Below are 10,044 nucleotides of genomic sequence, written 5' to 3' on the forward strand. Positions count from 1 at the left end.
ACACAAATATAAAAGTTCTAGAGTCAGATTAGAATGATTTTATGAAATAGCTCTCATAAGAAGGCAGGTTAAATTTATGAATTGTCAGAAAAAGTACATAAACACAAATTTGGGGTTAGTTCTGTGTGTTAGTTGTGATCATCATGAAAAACAGGGTGCTGAAATATTTTGCATGACAGAACTGAGTCTCCAGCTCATGATGATAAACCTAAGGTCATCAGTAACAAGACACGGGCTTTTATCCTCATAACTCTACCATGATGATGGAAAGTCTACTCTTATTAAGAGCCATAACATTTTCCCCGTTCCACAGAGGGGAAGAAGATGTATCAAAGTAGATGACCCAAATCAGGTGTAAATTTTCCTGTATTTGTTACAGATGAATAAACTAAGTTTCTGTATTCCCTTCGTGCCTAAATCCTCATGTGCAAGTTGCTGTTAAGGGATCAGCTGGGATAATTTGTCCACATATCAAATGCACTGCAAAGAAACTCTAGGAACCTACCAACTCTAGGAACCTACCTAGACTGAAGATTACAGTTCAGTGCTAGTGCCCATTCAGTCCCTGTTGTCCAACAATGCTGTAAGCTATTGACAGTATCAGCCGCGGTAGAGCTTTGGGTTGCCTGTCAGAACTGTCAAATCCATAAAACCCAGAGCATACTGGCCAGCCAGAGCTGCCTGAGGCAGATTCACATCTAAGCACTGAAGAGTCTGTATATATACATATATTTTCATGCTTCCTTCAACTCCTTGCATGGATGAAGTAAGTGTATTTGCCAAGCATCTAACATTTTACTCTAAGCCTAACAGTACATTTGGTATTTTCTCATAGTAAGCACATCTGTTCCAGAGAAAGATACTGCTATAAATTAGGTAAGAAAATAACAGGTTTAATTACATAATTACAAGCTTGCCTGAGCCTTGTAACAGCTAGAGAAATGGTGAAAAGAACTAATTAACGACAAGCCTAAGTCACAATAAGACCAAACCAAACCATTTTACTTGATTGTCTGTGGTAGCTAGAGCCAGATGACTTCAGTAAGCTGCTTAAGAATGCATATATCCAGGAGTTCATGACCTAAACTGATACATTTTTCTCTAGGGAATGGCCTTATTCTCAAAGTTTGGATCCAGACTTGAGTTCCTTCAAAGCTTTTATAGGGCTTCTTTTAAACACAAGAACTAGTACTGATTAATTTATCTTCCTTTTTTTTTTTTTTTATGAATTCATCAAGAGGATATTTTTTTCCATGAAAAATATCTTTGTAAAAATTCTTGGATATTGTAAAAGAAAATAACTCTCAAAAAAGAGAAAGATATCTTGCAGAAAACATCTGAACAACAAGCTAACTTCTTGCGGAATAAAAAAAATTCCAGACTACTTTCCATGGGCAGTAATCATTAAGATCCAGTTTTCAAAAGCCATACGAATCCCTCTGTATACGACGCAAATGGCAAAAATATTTTTAACATACAAAGATGTTCTTAGTGTACAAAGAATATACAGGGTCAGCTAGCTTCTGTAGGCCAATAAGCAAGAAATAAAAGTTCTGCAGCTCATCTGTAAAGGAAGCATATGCCCATAAAAAGAATTAAGCACCTTTTTTTAAATGTAGCCAAAATTCTGCAGAGACACCTGTTTTAGAGAAAGCAACCATTCTGTATGGGCTTAATAACAGACAGAGATACATAATTTTCTACTATAAATATGTTAAATGCAGTTGATAACAGTGGAACTGTATTGATGCTCGTCCTTTCCTCGCCTTTATTTTGGAAGAACTGCATAGTATTCCATGCTGTTTGGTATTTATCTAAACAGCTTTTTAAAAAGCTGAGAAATATGAAAAAAAATGAAGTTTAAAATGGGAAAAAGCTGACATTTTATTATTTTATTATATAGTTCTTTTTTGATATGAAATCTGTGACATTATTTTAGGAAATAACATTCTAAATGATACAAACATTTTACAATCGCAACTTACCATCTGTATTTAAAGAAAACAGCAGCATAAGCCCATCAGAAGGCTAATGTAATTTTCATGTACCTCTGCATATATTCTGTTATTCTGGTTTACAAAATCATATTAAGTGCAGAAAAAAGAAGGGCTTTTTTTTAGGAGTTAGGCTTTGAAGAAGTAAATAAGCAACATGGAAAGTCAAGTCAATAGGTGAGGAGAATTAGACAAGGATATCAATTACACTCACTTGCCTTCTGTAAGAGCTTGCTACTTAGTTAAAGTGCCAGCACAGTGTCTTTAATTTTAAATATCACAATTTTCACACAGATAATACAAAGAAATAGGCAGGGTTGCATTTACTACACCCCGTTTTTAATAAAAAAACATTTCTCATAAACAGATATTTCCAACTCTTTTGCAAGGTCTTGTGTGAAAACACTTACAATCTTTGCTTTTACACATGATCATATATAATGATTATACCAGAATTTCATGGCAGCACTTAAAAATCTACATAATTTAGAAACATAAATTTTAGTTACCTAAAATAATTTTTTGCAGTGTCTCACTCTTGCTTTCTAATAAGTTGGTTAGAATTAAACTAGTATAGAAATAATGCTTCGAAGAAAACTATCAAGTGCCATTTACAAAGGTACAAAATATACAGCAAAGTTAACCTCTCATTAAATAAAATATACAGATTAGCTGAAGTTCCAAATCATTAGCTAACACCTTATTTTAAGGGATAAACTTTTAGGGAGATTTTCCCTCTGATATGGGAGAATTACACAACAGTTCCTTTTCCTGTATGTTTATGCAATGAGTCATGTTCATTTTAACTGCTGACAGTAAGGGACTGGGTTTATCATTCTGCATAGGAACTGCAGTACAGTCAGTGTGAACCCCTAGAGATCACTTTCAGCTAAGGTACCACAGCCTACTTATTGAAATTTTTATAGTAATAATGGAAATCATTGTCACTGTGGTGTCTGTTAAACCTCCATGAGAATTCTCCTGCCATCTAGCAACCAACGTACCATCAAAATAAAGTGTTGCCAACACACTCCACGACTGCTCTATTGTTAAAATAGTGAGTTATGAAAACTGCCTACTTACTCTTAAACTTATCTCCCTGATAATAAATGAGTTTTAGGAAAAATAGCATGTTCCCACTTAAACCAGCCACTGTAATGTATCAGTTTGGAATGAATAGTAAGTGCTTGTATGTTAGGTTAGCAAAGAGGTATAAAACCAGCTATAATTACAGCAGTGTTGCACCCCTGATATTTACTCTTGGTCCAGGCGTATATTAACCATGGCAAAGCATCGGCCTATGCTCTGAAAGAATGGTACAACAAAAACATCTGTCAGGCTCTTCCATATAGTTTGCATTGAAGGCAAGACCATGAGACAGGTTTTCACAAAAGGCACCACAATCCTGTAAAAGAGAAAATGGTAGATTTAATGATTGTTTCTGTTACAGCATGGAGAAATCAGGATAACCAACACAAGTATGAGATCTTATGGAAAAGGAAGTGATTTTCTAACTCTAAATCTCTAAACAAGTTAGTTTCACACTCTTGTACTCATTCTCCCTCAATTTTGTTCACTCACAGCCTCACACCTGCACAGGTAGAAGCATTGTGATGCATGTGGTCCTCTGGTCAGGATCACCCATGCGCAAGGGACCCAAGGGACAGGAGACGCCAGGTTTCTTTTCATCATGTCTCTGCTTCCTAACTGTCAATGCTGAGCTAATTTTTGGACATGCCTGTTACAGAAGTGAACTTTTGCTGTCCTCTCCCTGATGCTGGAAGGACTGGTGTATGTGATATATGGCAACCCTGCTGCCACCTCGCTTTGGCTGAAGAGCAGTGTCATACCCTAAGGACTCATTTGCACTGTGGTTGTATCTATGTTTGGGGTTGACAGAACCACCACGTTCCCCAGTTTGATTGACTGGGAACAGCGCTGTTTACAATCTGTTCTTGCTCTGCTGTATCATCTGGTGTTTCTCGTATCCGTCTCTCTCACCCACCCAAACGCACAGGCACATCACCATTTCTGTCTTATTCCTACAACCTAACTTGGCTGTTACAACTTGATACAATAAAACAGAAACAGTAAAGCAATATCTGGTTACATTGGATTGCTGTAGTACAGAAATATGCCAAACCTCAGAAAAATGGGATATTGAGGATCCTGTAAAGATTTCATTTGTGGGTGAGAAACTAACCTAGAATGAGGTCAAAACTCACAGTCAGGGGAAAGATCTTTTTATTTGCTCAGGGTGCATACTTGAAAGTATTGTGCTTTCATCTCATGAGCAATGGTAAGCATCTGGGGATGCTCTCTGTATGTCCCAATTCCAAAGCAAAGTCATTAGTGGTAGCTTAAGCCAGGCATACAAACAACAGAGGACACCTAGAAGTGCAGGTCTCAAGGGTCAGTGGATACATGGTAACTTACGGATACATGAAAATTGAGGACACTATTTTAAGTTACTCTCTTTGCTTAATCATTTACTGGCCAAAATCCCATGTCATTTCACTAAGCTGGATGCAGACAAATTAAATGCATAAATAACTTATGTAATACTGAAGGTTTAAAAAAATCTGTGCCATATATAACACTTTTATTTCCTAAATTAGGTAGAAGAACCTATAGATTTTCTTGATAAAGATAATAAACTTTGTTATAGTTTGCTGTTGCATTCAAAATTTAAGATCCCAGTGTTGCATCCACATAAGCCCATTGCAGAATTCTCGTCGACTTCGGTTGTATGACAGGAAGTATTTAATTTACTATTTCATCATAGGTCTGGAAAAAAAATACAGGTATTGTGTATTTCCAATGAGTACTGCTCAAAATAACAAAGTAAAAACCAAACAAACAGTAAAACCAAAAGCAAACTGACACATTTTAAAAAAGTTGGAGCTTAGAAATGTAAAGAGTCAAAATAAACTACTTTCAGTGTTTATGTAACCAGATTCTCAGCTTTCATCATACAATGCAAGCCATATACTAGTATGTCTATGCTGCACTCTAAACTAACACAGATGGATTTAAACAAGAATAGTTTTTCTAAAACCTTCTGTTCTTTTGTCTCTGCTGAAACAGCTAGTAAAAGACATACTATATAGAACTGTGACTGTTGCTGCAATAATGTGTCTCTAGTTTTAAACTGACCCCTGTAAATTATGTGTTTTACAACCTACCTATAGTATCACTGCATATTGAATAGATAATTTCTGGAGAACAAAATTAGGGCTTCATCTATTAGAATACAGCTGATAAACATCAGTAATGCAAAGGAAAAAATAAAAAATAAAAAAAGATATTTCTCCAAGCAATACAGGGAAAACACCAGAAATGACTACTCAGCTTGTGTTGACTTCACCTCTTTTCCATTTTGGTTAGCTTATAAGGGCTATGTCACCATTCCTTTCCTGCCATCTAAAACAAATTTGGCCTTCATTTTTTTTTTAAAATCCAACTGAACTGGAGAGAAGCAGAAAAGTTGACATTTCTCGTGGACCTCGTGTCGACAGGATCACATAAATACCACACTATGCAGAAGTTTCACAGAAAGATGTAGCAAATCACCAGGATGTCATTAGGAAGGGCTGGAAAAGCAGTGCTCATACCACCTGCAACTGCTGTAGAGATCATTCATACAGTACCAGAACTCAACCTCTTTTGATAGTGCTAAATACAATAAATACAAAATGTTTTGGTAATGTTTTATAAACTTTGCCAATTTTATGGTAAATGCATGTGAAAAACAATGCAGGCTAGCCCTGCAGGAGGATATGTAACACATCCTAGCAAACAAAGCTAATTAATGGAAACAACTTACAATAAAAGTCAATCTACTTAGATAACAATTACTCAAACACCTTTCCTCAGAGAAGAAAACCCTTACACATAGAGACCAGTAAAAGGTATTTCCTAACTTTTAAAACATGTGAGTGTGTCTATATAGGTATCTATATGTGTTTAAGTACACATCCTGTTCTGCATTTCCACATCATCAGAGGGTGAGATGTGCCTTCTGTGAAGTGACCAGGTACACTTAAACACATAAATAACCAAGGGCCACCAGAAGCTATGTATTTGTTTTTGTGACCTGTCAAATAAACGTTAACATATAAATCCTTTATTCACAATGCTGTGGGTTTACCCCAGTCTGCACTTGAATTCACCGAGATGGTAACTGCTTGCTTAAGCGATTTCTAACAGTGGAAGTGGGCATATCCCAAGGATATCAACACTGACTGCAATATTGCCACTAGTAGTGTCACCACATAATACAGCATTGGGAAGAAAATCAAAGCTCTGTTGAATTTGGCATCTAAGCTGAAGCACAGACAAGCTATTCCAACTACCTACATGACCTCTTACTGAATCTTGCTATGTGTAAGTATCACAAAATACTCATCCTTTCACTGAATAGAAGGAATCCCCTCTTTTGGGAACTGTTGAACTGAAAAGTGCAAATTACCCCAGTTTTTCCACCCTATCCTATTTTCTCTTTCTGATCATGGCATGACATCTACAAAATTACACCCATGAACCTTTTTCACTTTTGCTCACATTACTTCTTTTCTGCTAATCTCCAAGGGATATATACTGGACATGAAAGAAGAGGCTTCAAGGAAACACCAGATCATAGCGTGGGTCTTCATGGTATAGCTGTACTATAATTTCTTTTGATTCAGACAGCCATTAGGGAGATGGTTTTGGGGTCGAGTATGATAACAGTAAGTTATATAAACGGAGTTGTGCAGGAAGAAGTGAGGGATGATACAAGTCAATACTTACTTTGCATATAAGTCCCTGGCTGCATCTGAGCACTGTGAATGGAAGCTCAAGCAGACAGGAGCTCCGAGTACCTGCTGCTCCAGCTGATGACAAGAGCATAAAGCTGCCTGAGTACTTGTGCTTTAGAGCCCATCTCAGATCCAAGACTTGTTATGGATCCACAAATGAACTAGTGATTCTTAGCACACATATGCAACATATCAGAAGACTATTCAGACAGGACTACAAAAAAGCATATATGATGCTCAAATGTTCATTTCCAAGAGGTGGCAAACATGTGGCTTGAACACCAAGGATTAGTCTCTGATCTATAATAAGTATAACGATTTTGCAAGTGCTGCCTGGAAAACCAGTAGTGTTCTGCTCATAATCAAAAATCAGTAACAATCTCATTCTAATGAAATCTTTAAAAGCTTGCTAATATTCACAGAAAGATGTTAAAACTATCTGTCAAATTCTGCCATTTATAGTCTGTGGTGAGAATTACAGTCATCAGTAAAGGAGAAGAAATGTGAAGTACCCTTCCTTGAACAGGCTTGTACGTAGATCACCAGCCTGCTAGCTGGCACAGTTTCAGCCCATCATTATCTTTTATCAGGTAGTATAAAGCTGGATTCTGGTTCAAGCAGCCAGATTGAGAACAGGAAAAGGATATGTTCTATCTTTATAGATAAAAATTTAAATTAAAGTGAATTATTACATATTTCTTCTCAGCTTTCTTTCTGCTTTCCATGAAGTCTCACACATTTGCTTCCTTTAGCAATGTTCTTGCTGGTGAAAGGCAACATTTATTATCAGGTATGAGGGGGGCAATTCATGAGGTGTCCTTGATGCATGAGGAATGCTGAGTCAGACTTCTGTGGATTTTAGCATCCTGACAAAACTGCAATGGCATATGTGACAGTCAACAGAGCTTTGTGCCTGAGCACTTGCAAAAGTTGTTGCAACACCTTTGAATTTAGCCTCAGGAAGGGCTCCCCTAAGACAGATAACATCATCATCTCACTGGTTTGGATGCTGAAAGTGAGACACAGTGACTCTGATGAGACCTCCTACAGGCAGCCATGTGGGAGAGTGTGCCCAGGGTTTTCCCATGACATTTCAACAGCTGAAGACAGAGTTATAATGGAATTCCCTTCCTCTCACCCACAAAACAAGGAGTTACTGTTTTTTTCAGACCTAATGGGGCTACATGGGAGCCAGTACCATGTGTTTTGGGCCCCTACACATGCACTGCTCCTGTGCTACCCTCTCAAATGCAGAAACTTCGAGCTCCTTACTCCAGAAATCTGGAACATGGAAAGCTGCAGAGAAGCTAACTTAGTCTCAGTATTTTCCACCTTTGTGTTGGAACAAATCCAATTTGTGGTTGTGGGAAAATGAGAAGTGCTGGCTTTGGATGGCAGCACTGGATGAAGTCCAAGAGGGGGGGAGGCAGTGCTACCAAGTTAAGTGATGCTTTCACACCCATCCCAGGTGTAAGGAAGATCAAAATGGAAGATCTGTAGTGACAGTGAACATAGTGAAAGAAAATTATTTGTTGGTGAAGCAAGTGTTCACAGGGAGTCAAGGGAAACTTTTCAAATGAAGTGCCAGATGTGGACAGTCCTATTTCAGATGTACTGAGCACCCACAGTTCCTGAGAGAGTCACTAGGGACAACTTGCATAAATAGAAACTGACCCCAGTCCTGGCTCAGCAAAACTCATGTCCATGCATACAGGCTGTGAAATTCAGATACAAGATCATTCTGAAGCACAAAACCTTATTACAGTCTTAATAAATCCAGCATTGATTACTTCTTCCATAGATATCCCACTACTGGAAGTCTATATGCTCACCGTACCCTTTTGCAGTCACATGGTACTCACAGCACAGTGACAGCTCCAGCCCTGAAAGTCTGGGCACACTATACAGTGTTCATAATTTAGGGACCAGAGAAGTAACATGTAGGCAGCTCTAAATTACACTGCAACTCCTCTGGATATGATGCCAACTCGATGTTCCTAAATTTGAGTTAACTGGTTTTTAAAGTGGCTTATGGCAATGTCATCCACCCAAACTTCCATTCCACTTTTGAAAACTGAAATCTGCACCTTCGAAATTGCAACCAAAGTTTCAGATAACCAATGTATTCCTATTGCCTTGAGGTTTTTTTCTAGTTTCTGGATTGTATTTTGTTTTCCTTAAAAACTTCTTCATGATTCCAGTGTTATCCAAGTCAAATGGGACTTTGCCCAAAACCCAGGTATATGGAAAATCCTGGTCTGCAGGAATGACGTTGATAATCTGCATTCACCCTTTCCTCTGCAGCCTGCTGGATTCTCAGTTATTTCCCTAAGCTCATTCTTTTCTCTGCCTTTCTTCCTTCTCCATGATCATCTGCCTTTCTGGCCTTGATGTATTCTTCCCTGATATTTTACCAGTATATTCTGTTTCATGCACACGAGGTTTGCTGTGACTTGGAGTAGCAGTATATTTGCCTGTGAACCTGGGCCATGGCCAGAAGCAGCTTTTCTGCTCAGGGTTTTGTTTATGTGGAAGTGCTCTGCACCTAGAGATGGCCATGTACCAGATGCAAGGCAGTGACAGTAGATTTTGTGGTAGTAGCAAAGAAAGAGTGAGTTGGGCTCTCAAAAGCTTTCTTTAGTCTGTGAGGAAAAAAAATGGAAGAGGTAACTGTACTGAGAAGGTGAGAACAACGCTTCTGCCCAGGTCTTTAATTTCAAATACACGTTTTTACAGTTTCTGTACTCCAGTTTAAAAAGCACAAGCAATCATTATTATTACTTCAGAAGTCAGCCAAGGGTGGAATGCATTGTGTAGATGGCATACAAATGGTAAAGCAGGCTCTCTGCCCCAAGGAGCTTACACAGACACGACAGACTGCTGGTAAAAGCATGGCAGAGAACTGAATCACAGAAAAAACACTGTTTTCATTTCTCTCCCTTGAAAACCAAAGCAGACAACGTAAGCAGATCTGACTGCCGGCTGTAAAGGCGGTGATCAACAGTTAGGAGTAATGCTGCTGGCCTGTCTGCAGAGCCCACGCACCACCAGCAACAGAACGCACTTACCAGATGTGCAGGCAGCTGAGCGCCGCGAAGACGATCCCTACAACCAGGGCCAGGGGTATGGCAAGGACCAGGGTCAGGAGCTTGTAGATCACGTACTTGCTGAGCTCAAAGAGAGCGTGGCTGCAGATCCAGACTTTGTCGAAGGAGTGCGTTAACTCGGGCTCCGCGATCACATCCTCGAAG

At 38.6% G+C, this 10,044-nt stretch overlaps 1 protein-coding gene across 1 annotated transcript; it reads right to left on the bottom strand.

Annotated features, from left to right (window-relative positions):
- Positions 1–3,248: 3,248 nt before the first annotated feature.
- On the bottom strand, positions 3,249–10,040 carry CAV2 (caveolin 2; the record flags this gene model as incomplete). The annotated part of the gene is made up of 2 exons (XM_010010289.1): positions 3,249–3,399; positions 9,862–10,040. Coding segments are annotated over 2 exons (330 nt in total), but the record flags the coding sequence as incomplete, so codon positions are not given.
- Positions 10,041–10,044: the final 4 nt, after the last annotated feature.

The sequence above is a fragment of the Nestor notabilis genome, unplaced genomic scaffold, assembly GCF_000696875.1.
Source record: "Nestor notabilis isolate BGI_N333 unplaced genomic scaffold, ASM69687v1 scaffold7362, whole genome shotgun sequence".
Taxonomy (NCBI): Eukaryota; Metazoa; Chordata; class Aves; order Psittaciformes; family Psittacidae; genus Nestor; species Nestor notabilis.